We start from the raw sequence: 19,665 nt of genomic DNA on the forward strand, positions 1-19,665 counted from the left end.
AGACGAAACGTAAGAATTCTCACAGTAGATCGCAAAGGAGAAAAGTGATCAAACGTAAATAAATATAACACACTTACACATATGTAAGTAAATAATCCCGAAGATAATCTTCCCCCATTTATGAGATAGGAATGGAGAGATAGTGACAGATAGGAGATGGGGCCCAAGGACGAAATGTCGCATCACGTCTAACTGAATCTTTATTGCGAATTATTAAAATTACATTTTCATTTATTATCTGAGTTTAAGTAAATGTTTCATTAATAGTATTGCATTAAACCGAACTAAATTATTATTGCGTCGAAATTCGCTTGTGAATGAGATTTATTGAGTTTTGAAAAAATGTTGTATACAGGACACTCTCTATCTTTATGATCTGAAAAACTCTGATGAAACACTCCACCAGGGGTTATTACCATCACGAAGAGCAATTAAGCGTATTAAGCCTTTTTGTTGGCAACGCATTGGGCAAAAATTAAAGGTGTCCTAATGGTGTCTTGTGGTGCTCTCTACAGGATGCAACTAAAATGTCGATAAATCATGCCAAAAAACCCACGGGCACAAAATTTTGTAAAATTAGCTGGAAGAGATCGCGAGATATTAAAGAATATGTGATTTATTTTTTGAACTTTGACCCCCTAAAACTAATGCATTTTCATAAGCACTTTCCATTTTAAAATTACTTGAAAAATCACCTTGTGGAATGTCGTACACCAATACAATAATATCCTGTATATTTGCATGAAGTTTTTGTCATATTTTGAAACCTAGAATACGTAGTGGAATTAATGGCACCATGTTCAGAGACACCTTATAGTATAACTAACTTTATTCAATGAAAGTTTCACGTTATATATATTAAAATATTTTGTATCGAAACTTCATCCTATACTCTAAACGCGCTGTATATTTTGTTTATAATCGGGGTACGACTACCTTTAAAATGAAGTATCACTCGACCCCTCTTCCCGTTAAAAATTTTGGGAGTAACTGTTACTCCTGCTCAGGGGTTGAACTCGAGGGGTTCACAAATACAATAAAAAATTATCCTTCTCGATTAAAAAATCGGCGGGTCTGAGCGTTTTAGCACGTTTTCATTTTAAATACTGGAAATCGATGTACAAAGTTTTCGTTGAGCCATCCTGTACGTTGATTGCTGTTCTGACATAGCTTCAACCCAATACCACCAGTTTTTGATTTGCTGAAACAGGGCATCTTCAGGGCTATCCGCGACTTCGTTCAACTGCGTCACTCCTAAGAGTGTATATTCTCAATGGATATGCTCCAATTTCACACTTTCTTCAATTAACCTCTAGTAAATCGCCATTTGTAATTCCGAAGCGCTCTCTGTGCCATAAGTCCCTATAAGGGCCAGCAATACTGTTTGATTGTTGTACTCATTTCACTTCTCGCTGTTGTATAGAAAACATGTTTATTGATACATTTAAATAAATAATAACAAGCCGGGAACAAGCATACTTTAGCCGCGACTGCGTATTTCCGTCTTTACCCTCATAAATCACCCCATTCTCTCTTGTGAAGAAGTCGTAAGTTGTGTCGTCACATCCCTTACCATCTAATTAGGGTGTCCAACGAATATGGGCCACCATCTGCATCTTGAAAGTTATGACTAGGAAAAAGTTGAAACTTTGGCATCATACTAAAGTGGAGGAGATTTATTGATGGCTTCGGTGTTTCTGGACATCGAAGACCAAATGTATAACACGTTCCGGTTAATACTTGGTTACATTCACCATAAATAATAAACACATTGAGACCATTTTCGTTTGGATAATTCACGAGTGCCGCCATACTTAAATTCCGGCGAGCAGCGCCATCTGGTAACTCTAGACGTTATTTAAAATAAATTGTTAAGTATTGAACATTGATAAGTGTTATTTTTTAAATAAAATCAAAACGGTTCGACTTAGATATAGATAATTGAATTGAAAGTAGTACTTATTTTTGGTGTTAAATATGTTTTCGATGAAAAAATAGGGGGTTCCTATTTGAAAAATTTGAGTTTTTTATAATTCTTTAATGATAATTTTGGACTCTCTTTTTGAATACCCTGTATGAAAAAACTTGATTTAACTCACTGATCCAAGGACTGCAAAGCATTTTGTAAAATAGCGCAGAATTTCATTGCAAGATACTTAGCCATTTTCGAATGATTAGAAAATACATTCGTGGCTGAAATTCTGATTTTTTTTGAAAAATTCTAAATATATCTCGAAAACCGTAAAAATGTAGAACACAATACACGAAAAATATTCATAATGTTCCACAGAATCGAAATTTGTTATAATATATAGGGTGTTCCATTTAAAATAAGCGAGTTGACATTCATTTCCGGTATAACCGGAAGTGGTATTTCAACGAAAATATTTTTAATCAATAAATCACCTCCACTTTGGTATGATGCCCAAGTTTCAACTTTTTCCTAGTCATAATTTTCAAGATGCAGATAGTAGTGGCCCATATCTCCTGCGTGCTCCTGTAACACACGTTAAATCATCTAGAGAAGTTCTGGAAAAGTAATTGTCTCATCAGTGCTACCTGGTCACGTGCTTTATCTGTGAAGTACTTTATAGCAGCGGTGTCGCTGCTTACAACAAGGGGCGCCTGCTCTCCGTTAGAAAGTCGGCGTATGGTCCGTCATGCGCCCTAATTCTGTCTGCAAGCTACGCGCATTGGAGGGCTGACGATTCTTATATCTGAAAGAGTAATACAAACATATTAATTTTCGGTACTTTTGAAAGTAGCGCCATTTTGAAAATCCATTCTTAATCAATAGATCTTGGGCTCAAGTGGATGCATATCAAATTGTGATTTTCTAGCTTTCGCGCTTTCCTAAATACTCTTCCTCCTCCCTCAACTAAAAGACAGCCTGTATATGTTCCAAAATTATTTGAATGAATTGTATTTGAATAAAATTTTAGATTTTTTATTTGTTTGTAGCTTTTTGGACAACAGGGAGGTACTATTCATTTGTTTGAAGAGGGGATAATGATATGCAGGAACATTGGGAATATATTAATGTTTCCTGATATAGGGTGGATTGCGGAAAGTGAGTATATATTCCAGGGTGCTGCTGATAGCATGTATCGTTTTTTTATTAAGAGTTGGTGATTATTTTAAATTCTACGGCACTGATTTTAAATCAATTTTAATCCTCGAAGGTTATCCTCAAATTGTGGGTCATGTCGTTGGTATTTTTCGACGAAGTAACTGGCGCTTGAAATCATTACGACCTTTGTTACATATCAAGCAAACGTGTGCAATTCCGATGGTTACGACGCTGATTTTTGTAAAATCGACTTGTAAATCGATTGTATACTTCCATGCTTGCAGTGCAGATGTCCGAGTAGGTACTACAACTAAAAGGGTCTTTCCAACTAAAGGGGTTTTGAGGAAACTGTTCAATTAATGGCCTGTTCTAAGATTATAATTATTTAACCGAATCTTCTTGCTTCTAAAAAGGATAATATAAAAAAACTACACCACTGTTTACTCAATGATAAGATTTGCGGAATGAAAAGATCCTTGAAATTATAACAAATAAAATGTGTGTCTTATATATGTACCGACTATGACTAAAATGAGTTAAGGAATATTTCACATTCCATTGCTCACTCAACATGAGGTATTACCTATTACTAACGCATACTTGTCAACTTTCTCTCATTAAAATACCCCTTACTTTGACTGCAATTGGGGTTACTCACCCCATCTACCACTGCCCTTCTCCCCGATCGATTCACCTCAAGAGGGAAAGCCACTATCAGTCCCACTACCAGCGCTAAGAGGAGCAAAATAACCGATGCACCCATAGGAATCGAACGTCTCTATCTCGGTTCACGATCTGCAATCTGCGATAATTCACTCTTTCACCCTCTATAATTACTCCCTGAGTACAGCCTTTGCTTTGGAGAGGAAATGGTGGTTTACTCTTGACCTCCAAGTTTTCATCTTGGCGACAAAGAGCGGGATTCTCCACCCCTACAGCGGTACTACCTTTATTGAAATATATCGCTGTGTGTGTGATGGCCATGGGTCCTTGGTAAATTCTATCCCCCGGACGAGCCCGATCGGAGCCTCACATTTTTGGACGTTACCGCATGTTATGCGATCTGAAAGCTCTTTTGGCGGTTCTGCATAGCCATCTTCTGTAGACGTTCAATATGATGATGATGATGATAATGTACTATCAACTTCTGAAAAGTTTTTTGTTGGAGGAAACGCTATTAAGCCATGGGTTTAGTAGAAGAGGATATATTCATATTCGAACTACCTAGGAGTTGCACTTTCTACTGATTAGGGCCATTCTCAGGTTGCATATTTTAAGTTCGTGCAACCATTAGCCTAATTGCTAGGATAATATGCTGATTAGCTGTACCTGCGGGTAATAACTGAAAATTTACCTGTTTACTTTGGAAAATGGTTCGTATTAGACTTTGAGTGAGCTTTACCTTCGGATGATTTTCGGCATACTGAAATTTTTAAGCTGCGGAACCTGTTTGTTTACAGGTGGTACTTATTTATTAGCGAGGTCGCACCTACCAATGAATTTTACTAGATACATTGGAATTGTCTGCTTATAGGCCCAGAAGCAGGGTATATCGATGGATTCCGGATTGACCTCGTAGTAATGAGATCATCTTCGTCGAATATTTAACAGTTCCCCGGCCCATGGGCTAAAAGTGAAATCTGTATATACTCATTAAAGTTGGTTTTTAATTGTACAAGTCGTCACGATAATAAACTAGATTGGAGGTAATTGTAGACTTTGCGTAAACATACCGGGTAGGCCGAAAAGTAATCAGCTTATCTAGCTCTCCGATTGTTTGTGAGACGATTATATCTGTACGAACGAAGCCAGAAACGCAGGAAATGAGACAGAAAAGATATCATTAATGGCCTCTTTAGTGAAACAGTAATTGATCGAAAATAAATTGCGAGAGTAAGGAGCGTATCAGGACATGGAGACGTAGGCGAAGACAGTAGAGGTATCCATCAGAAATAAAAATAAGACCATTGTCAGTAAATTTTCATCTCGGAAATGAACAGTTTAAGCCAGTGGCATATCAAAGACAGACTGATTACTAACTGTTTTCCAACGTTACAAGATTAGATTTGGAACACTACAGGTGTACGAGGGCTTGCGATAGCTTCCGCAGTAATCATTTCGGAGAGCTTCAAAACATTAGCGAAAACACTCCGTCTTCAGAGGCCATTTACCAAAACTCCTTGTTGGGTACGACCTACGCTTGTGCCATTTTAAAATAATCGCCGACAGTGGCGTGGCGAACTTAAGGAAATTTGAGAAAGCGCCTATTTCTAGCCTGGTCATCTCTAATTCTCTCTATGGTTCCCCGATAGGACCCCGTGTACACAAGTAAAATCAACAAGGAAATGTTTTCGTATCAAAAACTATAATATTATAAAAATTACACTAAATTACAAATAAATTTAAAACTATTTACAGCATCTACCTTAGGCATCTTCCTTAAGGGTACGATTCAACCAATGTGGCCAAGTCTTAATTTCATCATAAAGGGCCTTCCCAGGGCTTTGGGTGGCAGCTAGTTGTCTCACCGCCAGCAGACTGTAGTTCTTCTGAAGGTACCCGAGGGTCACCCCCAGATCAAGCAGCTTCTGGCAGGCGGACAGTTGAAATTTGGACGGCTTCACCTGTTCGAACGTTCCAATGAAGGCTATTCCTATGCTCTTGTTGTTCCACCTGGGCATTTGCGTTTTTAGTCGTTCAAAGAGTGCGGAAGTCGGTAATCTTACCCCAAGGTGTGAGCGCCCTCCGTGGTCCAGTTTCGGCCCTCATAGGCCGCCCCATCGCCACCCACCAAGAAGTTGTAACCGATGTCGTACCAACCTCTGCTTTCAATGTGAAAGGATTGAATTTGTCTGCAACATTAATGTTTAAATGCTATGTTATATTTATAAATAGTTTGATGTAATTTATGCTCAAATGTGCTCAGATCAGAGATCGGCTCAAAGACTTCTGAGACTGCGAAAGCAAGACGGCCATTTTATATGAAACTCAGATGAATCCAAAGCTATTTAGAATTTCCAGTATAACCCGATAAGACACATCTAAAGTTGAATAATTTTCTAGCTCCGGGAGAGATCAGAAATATATTTTTGCAATAAACAACTTCCGCATACAAAAATATTAATAACCATAAAAGATTTCTACGCCTCTGAGTTAGACACAAATTTCAGAGTTCTTTTGATGGATTTTGAACTTTTGCATGCCAGATTCAGTACGATGGTTCCATATATCTCCACCTACAACAGGCAGTGATAACACTAGCAAATTGGGAAAACCCGAAAGCTCCCCTTTTGAAATCGTGCAAATTACGCATTCATATGCACAACGCAGTGGCGTAACGAGACCTTAGTCAACCGGGAAATCATTGAGATTCGGTCTTCGAAATTCACTCCCGCTTGACCTATAAATAACAATGGTATAAATCGATAAACACAACCTACGCCAAAGAATAAGATAATGATGGTTTCAGTCTTTAAACCATAATTTCAATTTTTTTCCATAAAATGGCTGTGGCGGTAGGAGGCTACTTTGGATGGGTAGAACAGTTCACCTCGTACCTCCCTAACAGGTTTGCATTTTAGTGTGAAAATACATGGCACTGGGGTAGAAGAAGCTTATTTAAGAGGTCAGTCGTACCTGACATGAAGAACGCACTGAGCCTGTGACGAGCAATTCGCAGTGGCAGTATGATGGATTATGGCATACGGCACTGGCGCATGCAGGGGGGTTGTCACATCAGTGGGCGGCTGGGCTAACCACTCAATCCTGGACACAAGACGCAGCTTTTTCCCAGTTGAAACTATATCTAAAAATGTATTTACATTCCCTGACATTCCCAGGAAGCTCGGTGGTACCTTGATGGTAATCCACAGGATTGACAGTATTATCAGGCTCATTACTTCCACGCCACCGCTTCTCTTCTTGGGGATAATTTTTGAGAAAGATCACCAGTATGAGCACGCCCACAAAAAGTACCAATATCATTACGAATATCGAGATCTGGAGGGGGCGGTGATTGGGTGCATTCTGCAGCCACAAGTAGCCTGTAAACAAAGCTTTAGCTCAACTCCAATCTCTATCTCTAGGAACCACCTTTAACTATTGCCGATTGGGGCTCAGAACGTTTAACCTCAGAGGTCACAGACACTTCACCTTCTCTATCAAACCCCACGTTATCTTTGCCCTGAGAACTTAAAGTGGCGCTACCATTGGCGTACACCACTTGCTTGATAGTCACCGGTCCGTTATAAAAGTTCTTGTCACCGAAGTGCACATTATTGGAGTGTTCAATAGACACTTGACCAAAGCTCTGCTCAGTCCCTGGATGTCCCAAACTTTGGACCATGGAATGGTTTCCATATGGAATATCTTCGTCATCGTTTGATGACGCATCTTCTTCATCTGACGTGTTTTCTTTAAAAACGTTTGATATAGTGGGGGATGTAGCTATTAAGGTCATAGCCCACTAAATGCTGGGTCACATTACGCTGAGAAGCATGATCAATTACTAACAACACTAAGAATGTGGCAAACTGAACAACTGATTTGAGAACTTGGGAAAACCAGACTATCTTGTTCCACTGTAACTGGTTTGTGACGACGGCTATTGCATATAATTAGTTAAATGTTGTTCCCTCTCTCTGTCTCCGTTTATGTATAAATAAAGCATGATTTCTGGTGCTTAACAGTGGTACTTAATAATACGGGGGTACTACGATTCGTGTATGTGCGACCTTACCTCTACTATTGTTCCTCTCGAATTTCCGTATGAGCTTCACGTCGCTTATTGGCAGTTTTGGAGACATTCACAATGGTGGTACCAAGGTCTTCTTTGTGGTTCTTTCCTTGTTAATATGGGGACTACTATTTATGCAAACTGCTGTGTTTTTGTGTTTGATGATGGTAATGTTTTCATTCTCGTTTTTTCGACCCCGAAAAGGTCAAGATTATCTCTGCGGTCGTCAAAATTTCGCTTCTCAGACGAAATAATCGTTCTTAGGGAAATTGGCTTATGGGTATTATCTACAGAATGTTTACATATGATATATGCATTGTTTCGCAAACTTCTCAAAGCTTTCTCTACTTGTTTCAAGTCTAAAAACTGAATTTGGAGGCCGAATATTCCTTAAATGTGGGGAAGAAACAAAAAACCAACTAAGAAGACATGTATTTTGAACGTTTCTGGCAATTCTAAAAAATGTTCTGCGCCACTGTCTTTCTGAATTCGAACTAGAATTATTTCATTTTACTGAGGAGTAGAGAGCAGCTACTCAAAGCAGAGAGGGATAGTAAAAATATGAATTTGCTTTGTCTCCGTTTTCGCAATAAAAGTTACACCCAGAACGAAAGATGCAAAATTCTTTATATTTCCTTAGATAACTGACCAAAAGCGCAATCCAGGCTTGTAATGTGGCCATAACACTACCCTTTGGAACACATTCTCTCTCGGACTATTCACTCCCTCTCTCTGATTATGAGTCGCAACGACGTAATCCTTCTCCAGCTTTCCTCTCTCCAATAACGCCTCCGACAACCTCCTTCCAGTCACGTCCATGTGAACCCTCATCTTATCGTAGCCCCCCCCCCCGTGTAGGGTCTCATCGTGGCCTCCGCAGGCCGCATCATAGTCGTCTAGCCTAAATAAATGCCCTCTAGGCATATGATTTTTAAGAACGAAGGAGTAAGTCAAACCCATGGTTGTTGCTAACGTCAACCCCACGCCCAAGGTTGAGGCTCCTATCTGCGCCATTGAGGAAATTGTAGGCTATACTTGGATGGCCATTGTTGCCCATATGATGCCCTTAAAGACTTAAAATTTTGTTTGCGCATGTCTGCTAGTCGAATGAATGTATGGAGAATTCCGGCTATTATGAGTGGGTGGTGACAGGGTTTGTGTGTAAGGGAGGTCTGGCCAGCCATTCCATGAAATTATTTAGTTTTTATGTTTTTTGTTAGAAATAAGGTTGGATGTTAGATGGGGAGGGTATAGTTCTTAGATTTGCCAGTAAAATGGAACATTCATTCGACAATGATTGAAGTGGGGAAGATTTGACGTCTACTTGAGAGCATGGCAAGGGCAAAACAGGGCAAACAAGGCAAAGAAATAATTATTTATATTGCAAGGAAATGTATAAAATTTACTTAAAATATTCTTATAGTTATCGGAGCCACTGTCAAATCTTGTATGCATTCGCCGAAAATTATTTTCAGCCAAAAATGCAGAGAACAGAGAATGAACGAATGAAGAGAACGCTTAATTGTTATATCCTAAAAGTTAAAGGACTAAAGTCGTCCAATATGTAAAAATTTCTGGAAATTCATGGGAAAATGTTACGCCATTGCCTTTGTTCCACTTCAATGATAAAAAATACTCTAAAGAATATTTAAAGATTAAAATCCAATATTCAAAACACGAGTTGTTCGGATTTTAAGAAACGTAAAAATTGAATGAAACCACCCAATTTTTATAGTTTACTCCAGGCCCTTTTCAGCTTGATATGACAAATTTTTTTTTTTTTAATTTCTCTACGAATATTTAAAGAAAATAGCTATAGTTTTAACAGGTATGGCACGCCGCTGCTTTTAGTTTAAACCTTGTTTATCAGTGACAAATCATGGATGTATCAAAGATGAGCAACAGAAAACACTTTGAAAACGTCGGTATCTCAAAGTATATTCATCCCTTTCGGACATAGGGAAACCGGCCGCTCTTTAGCGAACACTATAAGAGAGGATTCAATTTAGATGTTTACATAGAAGTTCTAAAGAGGACACAGAGAAATTGAAAAATATAAAAAAACGTCTATTTGCCCTTTGAAGTTGGTTCATATCGATCGCATAAAAGATGATATCATTTAAAAGACCGTTCCGCCCATGCGGCGTGACGTAATCCGTTTGTGAAATTTTCAACTGCTTTGGGGCACAAATCTGGATCTATGTCGGCCATTTCGCTTCTGATCTGCTCTTTCGGTTCTGCAATGATGTTCGATTTATTCTCGCAGGCTTTGCACTTCACCAAGGACCCTCCCCCCCCCCCCAAGGAAAAAATCTACCGGTGTTAAATCATTTGATTTCGGCGGCCAATTCGTGCAGTTTGCTGGAACTTTTAGACCACACTTGAAATGGTTTTCTCAGAAAGTCGATTTTGCGCGCTAAAAATTCAAGCAAAACATGAAATGCATTTTTTCCCGATCGGCCATTGTCATCATAGGTCTGAACAATTCTAATGCGTTGCTCCGTCATACATTGTAGGACGATTATTTTTGTTTAAGTTTTTAGGTTAGAAATCTGACGTTGACGTTGACAACTACGTTGACGTTTGAAAAATATTTTATATTATAATGTAGAATTTCAATTTGAATCACCCTTAATACTATTAGTATAAAATAGTTTTAATTATTCAAAAATTTATATATATGAGTGCTTAATATCACACTTGTTTCATTCGCATGCGTAAAGATCTTTAGAGGTACAATCCTGGATCGTAATGGGCCCACTTCACAATCCTGGAATAGACATTTTCACCTGGACTTAGAGTATTTGCTGTCTGGTTCTGCCCAATCACTACATAGTCCGGAGTCAGGTACCCTTCGTTTCTTAACCTGTCAATGAGCCTCCTCCCGGCTAAGTCCATTTTATCGGTGAGTTTGTCGTAGGGAGCCAGGAAGTTGCCTATATAAACCACGTCAATGGCTTTTATCCTGGAAAATTCTGGCATGAAGTTGGTGACGAAAAAGTATAATTTCTATATCGTACATCCATTCGTTTTCAACCCCTGCACCCCTGCCGACGTAAACATTCCCATCACCTCCAATTAGATAATTATAGGAAATGTCCGGCATGCCTTGAGTGCCCACTTGCCAACCTTGTAAAGCAAGCACGCTACCTGCGCATGTCTGATAGTCCTTACAATAGTTGCCTCCAGTGTGCATTATCCGAACTATCGATAAGGGATGGTTGATTTTGGTAGAGTTCAGTGGCGGACGTGCCAACCATTCCTGCACGAAATATTTTCTTTTTTTGACACCAAACACTGAATTCACTGCCGAGATTTGCGCGAATTTGCACACATAAATGAAATTTTTGGAATCGTCCATAATTTTGAGAACTTACCTCTCGATGAATGACCTGAATTCCATCCCCTAAGTTGTCATCGTGTCCGAAAGTGTTCGAAATCTCCGTAACCTTCTTAAAATTATAGAAGTAGAAGAACATGATCAGTGACGTAACGATAGTAATGCTCAGAATGATTCCGAACAAAAAGATATGCGTAGAACGTTGAGCAAGGAGGTGTTTCAGGTATTCCAGGCCATTTTTCGCCTCTTTCCCATTCGTCTTGATTGCTTGAGGGCCGGTGACTTGAGCTGCAAAGTTATAAATGATAAGTAAAACGATGACAAAGTTAAGTCGATAGAAAAAAGCATTGACCCCCATTAATGAATAAAGTCTCCAAGCTTGCCCAGTGACGTATCGGAGGTTTGTGCCGATTTTTTCACAATAATAAAACTTGAGGGAAACTCAATTACTAAAGTTCGAAATTAACAGACGGGCATACCTGGCTATTGAAATTCATGTCAAATTCTTTACAACTTCTCAAGCAAATAGGTCTCAAGTACAAGAAGACCAAGATTTTTGAAAAACACTATAGCGCTGGGACCAAGCGATGTTTATGTTCAAAAAAAACCTTTGTTCACGTACATGGTTTATGAATTTCAACTGTAATTCACGCAAAGAAAGTTCGGAGTGTTTAACCATTTTTCAGATCACAATCTAGAAATCTAGTGCGTACCAAAAATTTGATGTTAGTAGAAGTCGTAGTGCCGTAGAAACAATTACATTACGTAGATAAAGATTTTCAATGCCACCATTGACGTCACTGATTTTTGACACACAGGTACCTGGAATTGGTCATGGAAGTTGCCGGGAGGGAAGTTAAGGGCTCTAGTGTAGAAGACGTCCATGAAGAAGAAGAGGGGAAGGGAGAGAGTGGGTCAAAGGGAGAAGAGAATATTCTCAGAACTTGATACCTATAGAAAGAAATAAAACTCTGGCTGATAGAAAAATGCAGTGGTCTATATTACAGCATTGTTCCAGAGAAATAATGCCTCCAATTCTTAATTGCTGTGGCTAAATTCCACCCAGGGCTGTAGTATCTTAAAGGTGAAGTCTGGTTCTCCCCAATCAGCTTGTAACCGTCATCTACCTTTCCCTGATCAACGCCATGAGCAATCAAAGCCTGCCCGGCACTCCTCGCCGATTCATTAAGGAACTCCTTATTAAAATCGCCGATAAAGGCAATTGCGATACTATCTTTTCTCACATTATTTTGCCCCTCCCACCCTAATCCTACGTAAATCCCACCATCCCCTCCAATCAAGAAATTGTACCCAATATCTTTACGTCCCATTTTGAAGGAATCCGCTTCAAACTTCTGGACACAGATGGCGCAGTTTGTAAAATTTACGCAACTTTCCGTAGCAGTATGGCTGATTACGACCAAAGAAGAGGGGAGACCGTTGGGGAGAGGGGATTGTAGATCCTCCACTCCCCCCCAATTGGCTTTGAAATAGACTGGATGACCAGCTATATAGGTGGTGGTGTGGGAATTGATTGGAAGAAAGCTAAGCGATTTGGTGTAGACAACATCTTTGATGAAGATGAAAAGGGTGGCGAACAAAATGAGGATTGAGGTCAATATGGACGGCACCAGTATGTAGCGAAGCCGTAGATGAAATGTGGATGGTGGGGGCTTTGGGGGCGAGGCCGGTTCTGAAACAAAAAAGAGGCTGTTAGGGCAGGTTCACTGGTGCCGTCTAAGGGACGAATCAAAAGGGTTAATGTAAAATGTCAGAGGTGGAATTAAAGGGTTTTCTAGTTTTTAAAAAACTTCAATTTAGGAGTTCTTGACTCACTATAGTTCAGAGCATTGGGAGGGATTATAGAGCCAGAAATGATACATATAAAAATGTTACATTTTCGGACTCATAGAAAGAGTTAAAGGGACTTTGAGTGCCTTAATAAACCTGAAGATACCTATAAGACTCTTGTTTTTTACTTCATTTTGCTGCTGTGATCAAAAAATAAGGTAAATTTATTTATAAAATGAAAAATGTTTAATTCATTTTTCCAGTAAATTTCGTTGCCCTTAAACTACTCTACGTCCGACACAATGCACCTATTCTACCGATTTTCCGATCTTCGAAACAGTTAGAGAAGTCTTTTTTCGGGATGGCCTTCAATACCTTCTTCCATTCGGCTTATATTGCCTCAACCGAGTCGAAACAGTGTTCCCCGAGGGGTTCTTTGCGCACGTTTCACAGCCAGAAGTTCAACGGTGCTAAATCAGACGAATACGGTGGTTGTGGAACGTTATGGATACAGTTTTTGGCAAAATGTTCTGCGTAGTATGGAACGATACGCTATCGTGGTGCACAAAGCATGAATTGCCTGTTCATGATGTTGGTCTCTTGAGACGAATAGGTTCACGCAAACAACGTATAAGGCTCAAATAATATTTCCTCTTGACAGTTCGATTTGGCGGAAGAAATTCATAATTCACCACACTGCGATAATCAAAGAAAACTGTCAACGTGACCTTGATTTTTGAGCAACTCGAGCTGCGATTTTTTCGTTTTTTTTTACACCTTTTGCACGATTCATCGGTTGTTTTCGGGTGGTTTGCATAGATCCAAGTCACATGACCTGTAATGATGCGTTTCATGACGTCGTGGCAGTCAGCAATCATTATTTGGCGGACTTCAATGCGACGGGTTTTTTCCAAAAAATCGAGCGTTTTTGGAACTAATCGAGATCTGACCCTTTACAGGAGCGAAACATCTTTCACAATGGTTAGAATTAAAATAGAGAAGACTCCCGTAGCACAGGCAAGGCCTCAAGTTCTCAATCGACTATTTTTGAGTGTCAAATCTCTGATTTCCTTGACTTGCTTTTCATCGATAGATGTTGGAGGTCATCCGGGGCAGACCAAAGCTTTTCTGTAAAAACCTCAACTTTTCCGGAGCAGAACATTCAATCCGCGAACAAAATTCAAAGCAAATTCTTTACTTAACAAAGTCAGACATAGTCAAAATCTAAAAATTCAGTTTTTTTTTTTAATACGTGTAGCTCTGCAGCCATTGAATTTACAAGACGTTTTGAGAACTCTGAGATCCAACTTCTAGGGATTGTTGAGCGCAACAATTGAAGACATCTCACTATAAGAATCCATGTCCGTAAATGTCTCCCTAAGGCGTTACGACTTTATGATGCTTTGAGATAGTTATGCGCAAAAATCCTTTTATCGTTTTTTTTTTTCATTTATTTGCACAAAATAACACTGCAGTAATCGTTTAAAATGTCGCCCTCGAACTTGTTTGAACTTCTTCGAATGACGTAGATGGTGTCTACGGACTTGATTAAAAATTCGATCGTTTTGAACAGCTTCAAATGCCGCAGGCCGTCCAATCAGGTCTTGCTCTCTTTCCTACGAGGTTTCATAAACCAGAGATTTCACATGCTCTCGAGAAACAAATCTAAAAGTGTTAGATCGGGTGATCTAGGGGGCCACGGAGAAAGACTATCTCTACCGAGTCACTCTTGTGCGAACTGACGATCCAAATACCACTTTGAACAGTTACTGTAGTGTTGTTATGTACAAAGAGGTTACAATTGAACATACGAAAACTCGACAAAACTCACTTTTGTATACAACTATCTTAAAGCATCATTAGACCGTAGCATCTTGGAGGGACACTGGCGGACACGGGTTCTTATACTCATATGTCGTCCAGTGCTGCATACTTCTGAAACACCCTGTGTTGACATGAAACTTTGCACAAGGTCACATTGTGATTTTATAGTATTCGGGAAGTTTAAGTGAAAAATACACGTTCATTTTTCATTGCAGTAGTATAAGCTCGTTATACCTATTAGATACGCCACTGTATTCAAAGCAGCTTAATAGTTTCTTCATTTATTTCTACTGTTAAAATTAGTGCTTTTTTTACATCAGGGGCATGGTTGCTCGTTTTTCCAAGTCGAATTTCAATTTTCTTAATTTACTTGAGTTTTTTGGCAACTAAAATCGACGAACTGCCCCAACGTGTCCCCACACCTCGGATGGTAGGTACAGGAACAACATTCACAAGAACGTGCAAAATCAATTAGAAAATACACATTACTGCGTCTTAACTAATTTCGTCCTTGTCTAGTGCCTTGAGGATGTTCGAGGTCCACCGTAACTGCTCTATGAAGTAGGGAATGATCAAAAAATCAAGGAAATTTGCACGGGGAACTAGCAAATATCTGTTACTATACCGATTGCCCAGGGAGTCCGTAATACACGATCACCACCCGTTGCAGGTATACTCGCACCGAAATCTCTGGAGGATGCCCCAAAAATACTGCTTAAAATTTACCTGTCAGCCAATCAATCAACACCTTCTGCTGCTTAATCAAACTTTCCTGCCGCTTAATCAAATCCCCGTAACCGCATTCGGAACGATCGAAAGAACGAGACCACTTCATCTTAAACCGGACTATGCAAAACCGAAACTAACGTTCGTATTGTTGATACAAATGAGATTTTGTAAAATTCATGCATGTGGGGATTGGGGAAGTACCTTTCCCCCATCCTGCAACGATATTTACCTGTGAGCCGATCAATCAGCAACTTCTGCTGCTCAATCAAAATCTTCTGATCGTTGATGAACACCGAATATTGTTCGTCTAGACTTGGTCTCAGTTCCATGTTGGAAAACGCGAATTTGAAACTATGAACTTTATACACCACGGACCTAGATCACAGTGGTACTGCAACGTTACAAATGAATGAAAGAGATGTTGATGGCCTGATAAGTTCATTGGGAAGTACCATTCTGTCCGGTTCTGAGGTCAAGCGCGTCAATATTTGTTAATAATTTTTTTTATTGTCAGTGTTAAAAGGAATTTTTGGCGCTGATATACAAGTTGCTTGTAATGGATTTTGATAACGGACAAACGGGTATTTACAGTTATGGTTTGTCCGACGTCGAACTAAAGCTTGATTACGCAAAGACACATGTGGATAACGAGCGGATGTTGAAAGTTTTTATTTTAATTAATAATTCTCTTCTGCGCTGATCGAATGTATAACCAACAGATACTACAATTTATGCTGCTTAATGCGAAACGAAACACTTCTTGAACAATCGAATGGGAGAAAGAGACTCGCTGAATGGCCTGCGCGTTCTCCAGATTTGTATCCGCTAAACTTTTTTTGTAGGGTCATTTTAATTAAAAAATGTATGCGACACAATCTGAATCACTTGAAGGCTTGCGCCAACGAATGCAGCCTTATAACTTGCCAGTAATGCTCAACAATGTCAGAGGTCACCTTGATCAATGGTTCTACCACTTTATTTAGACGGGCAGTAGTCACTTGTGTGATGGACATAATCGGTAAGTGAGATCGAGATCCCATCATCCAGATTTAGAAAATATGATGGAATTCAAAAGGCAATTGAAGGCCCCTTAAAATGGTGTAACACAGGACACCGCTTTCCGTTTAAGATGTTTGGGACGAAAGTCACCTCCGCTGAGAGGTTAAACCTGTGAAAACTATTAGACCAAAAAAATGTACCCCCGTTGAAATTAAACTTGACGGTTCCCAGAGTTTTCGTGTTTCTACATCATGAGATAAGAAATTTCGGTGGGCCACCCTGTATGTGCAATAGTTAAAAATTGAATCATTCTGTTGATAAGATCATAATAGAAAACAATAACAAGCTGTTTCTGGAGTAAATACATCCAATATTAGCGGTTAAATTCATCTATTTGAACAGAATATTTAAAGTATCGAATCGTTTGTCTCTCGAAATTTACCGAATTCACCGCTATACAGGGTGAGCGACGGAAAAAACACCTTTACGTAGACTTGGTGCAATTTGGAGGCTCTCTTGTATATTGAGTAATAAACACTTACTTAAGAAGAGCAATTTTTAATTTTACTGCTACTTATCTGATGAGTTCCAGCTGCGCGCGCAGCGCCTAGGCAGGAAAACTGGCACTTTACAGTCTGATTTGTGTGTTTAAACGGGCACTTTTTCTATCGTTTTTGAAAAAATGAACTTTTTTAAAACTCCTCAAATGTTTTTCATATAACAATTTTCTTTTTAATTAGCAATAACGTTAAAGGGAGGTTCTAAGGATAGATCTGCACTAGCCTTCGCTCCGTATTGCCCGGATTCGGTTTAGTTTGTTCCTGCAGAAAATAGGTTTTAAGAGTCACCTGCCTCGGTCGAAAACGGCTAGAGCGTTTTCAACATAAAATTTTTGAAAATGACCAAAAAACTCGCCGTTTCGACCATCTCAATGAACAGTTTGTATCAGAGTCCTAGTAACTAGGAATCGCGAAATGAGTCCAGTTACTGTATTAGTTTCGCACAAATAATTATTAGCCACCTCTATTATAACTCAACCTAGAGCCAATCTCTATCGCATAGAACTTGATATTTCGAGACAATGCGGGTTTCTGAAATCTGAAACGAGTATGCGCGACCTACGCCCGTGACTTTCATGTACATTCATAACCAAAATGGCGACGGAACCAGATTTTCGTAAATATTTCCTGAACTGGGCCATTCCCGAAGAGCCCCGAAAACAGAGGTGCACTTTTATCAGTTGGCCGAAGCGATTATGTGATGCACAAGTTAGTTGATAAAGTGTAACAACATTCGCTAGCGCACTACGCCACTGCGCAAGTTTTTGTAATTAAAAAAAAAAAAAATCCGGTTATCGAAATGAGTTAATAAGCTGTGAGGTTAATGAATGAATTGACATTCCGACTGATTTTAAGCGAACTAAGAAGGAACTACATCACTGATAACTAGTGGATTTATTCGCTCTTCCGCTAAAGCTCGAACAGAAGCTAAGATCTACTATACAGTGCGGCTTTGAATCGCCCATCCCTCCTGACTTTTTAAATATATATATATATATATATATATATTTTTTTTTTAAATTTAAAAACATAAATAAATAGAACAAAAAACACTATCATTTGACGTTTATTTATTTTTTTATATGTTGTTTACATCAACTGTGATGCAAAATGGCTGATTTTGAAAAATCGAAACATGGGCCAAGTGACACCTCAAATTAAAGGTTTTTCGAAATTACGTTCAATGGTGAATTGCGATTCAAAATCTATAGATTATTTTTTGCAAAAAACAGGTATAAATGTAGTAAAAATTGCACCACACACTCAGTTAAACGGTACATAAACCATGAAAAAGCTTGTTTGGTAATAGGATATTGGTTTGGTTTGGATTTTGAGCTCGCAACCTTTGGTTGTTTTGATCGATTGATTTTTTAATTTTTTTTTCAACCAAAAAGTGTCTGTGAGCTCAAAACGGAAAACACCCCAATTTCCCAGCAGCAAATGAGTTTTTCAGTGACCTCGTACCATTTAACTGAGCTCGTATTGTACTTTTTATCAAGTGTATAGCTGTTTTTCTGGAAAACCGGCCCACAGAGTTTCAACCGCAGTATATCATCGAATGTATTTTCGATAGACCTTTAAGTTGAGATGCCACGTGGCCCCCGTGTGAATTTTGAAAAAACCGCCATTTTGGGCTGCTGCTGACGTAAGCAACATTTAAAGAATTAACCAGCATACAAAAATAGTGTTTTTTGGCCTCTTTAATCTTGCTTTTAAGTTTTAAAATTAATTAATATAATAATAAATTAAAAATAGTAACTCGCTCAAAAAATAAGGTACAATTTAAAGCCGCACTGTATACAACTTATTCTTAGTGAACAAAGAAAAATATGGTGAAAATTATCGGGAAATTCTAGCTTAAATTAGTTGAACATGTTACAGTATGTCCCATATCACTTTCTTATCCCCACGATAGTTTAGTCGGAACAGTTATATGAAATGTTAGGTACAGTTTCACAATAATCATAAGTATGGCAGCAATATTCTTGCCATGAGGTCAAAATTCCACAAAAGTTCAGCCCACTGGCAAGCGATTTCAGAGATTCGGAAGAAATTAAGCATGCTTCATTGTTCACTTCACTAACCCTACATTTAATGAGAAAATAAGCCTTTATGAACATTCGAGTTGTGGGCCATTCTCGGTTTACATTCCCGATAAAAGCCACATCTATCGTATTCTCTAATTCGGCTCCATAGAAATCCCATCCCCTTCCTTCGTATACTCTCTCATCGCTCCCGATCAAGAAGTTATATCGAATGTCCTGCAAGCCGGAATCTCTCACGTCCGCCTTCTGAATCCTCCTCAATTCCTCGGAGCAGTCCTCAAAGCTGTAGCAAGATCTGCCGCCGGTGTGAGTCACAAAAATCGTCATTACTTCCTGTTGAATCGAAACGTTTGAGCCTCTCTCCTGCACCTCCAATGCTGCCCACGTAGCCCTCTTCACCAATTTATCTTTCGAGGGGCTGCTGCTGGTTAGAGGCGGTCCCGTAGTGGCAAAAAAATTACCGGGTGTAGGTCTGATGATTAAAGTGGTTTTGGGCAAAAATAGCACCATTAGAAGCACACCAAGGATCAAAAGGCTGATAACTCCGTAAACGTAACAATCCCTGGATATTT

At 39.1% G+C, this 19,665-nt stretch overlaps 1 protein-coding gene and 1 long non-coding RNA gene across 5 annotated transcripts in view; both read right to left on the minus strand.

Annotated features, from left to right (window-relative positions):
* Positions 1–182: 182 nt before the first annotated feature.
* Positions 183–4,798, minus strand: LOC136348159 (uncharacterized). Of its 4 annotated transcripts, none has more exons than XR_010733592.1 (4): positions 4,473–4,798; positions 3,729–4,412; positions 2,560–2,717; positions 183–2,497 (listed from the first exon to the last, which is right to left on the minus strand). It is a non-coding gene; the product is annotated as an uncharacterized lncRNA (long non-coding RNA). The 4 variants fall into 4 exon arrangements; XR_010733593.1 differs by having other exon boundaries at positions 183–1,254; positions 1,311–2,717; XR_010733594.1 differs by having other exon boundaries at positions 183–1,412; positions 1,480–2,717; positions 4,473–4,797.
* Positions 4,799–5,418: 620 nt separating this feature from the next.
* Positions 5,419–19,665, minus strand: part of LOC136348415 (uncharacterized) — a 28,981-nt gene continuing 14,734 nt past the window's right edge. Inside the window, exons 3-14 of the mRNA XM_066299207.1 lie at positions 12,151–12,838; positions 11,960–12,096; positions 11,183–11,433; positions 10,826–11,067; positions 10,595–10,770; positions 8,762–8,870; positions 8,496–8,706; positions 7,163–7,535; positions 6,925–7,113; positions 6,707–6,875; positions 5,797–5,922; positions 5,419–5,743 (exon numbers count right to left, since the gene is read on the minus strand). Of these exons, the coding sequence (XP_066155304.1) occupies positions 5,497–5,743; positions 5,797–5,922; positions 6,707–6,875; positions 6,925–7,113; positions 7,163–7,535; positions 8,496–8,706; positions 8,762–8,870; positions 10,595–10,770; positions 10,826–11,067; positions 11,183–11,433; positions 11,960–12,096; positions 12,151–12,838 (2,918 nt within the window). The 3' untranslated portion in view covers positions 5,419–5,496. The remainder of the gene's footprint in view (positions 5,744–5,796; positions 5,923–6,706; positions 6,876–6,924; positions 7,114–7,162; positions 7,536–8,495; positions 8,707–8,761; positions 8,871–10,594; positions 10,771–10,825; positions 11,068–11,182; positions 11,434–11,959; positions 12,097–12,150; positions 12,839–19,665) is intronic.

The sequence above is a fragment of the Euwallacea fornicatus genome, chromosome 32 (genome assembly GCF_040115645.1).
Source record: "Euwallacea fornicatus isolate EFF26 chromosome 32, ASM4011564v1, whole genome shotgun sequence".
Classification (NCBI taxonomy): domain Eukaryota; kingdom Metazoa; phylum Arthropoda; class Insecta; order Coleoptera; family Curculionidae; genus Euwallacea; species Euwallacea fornicatus.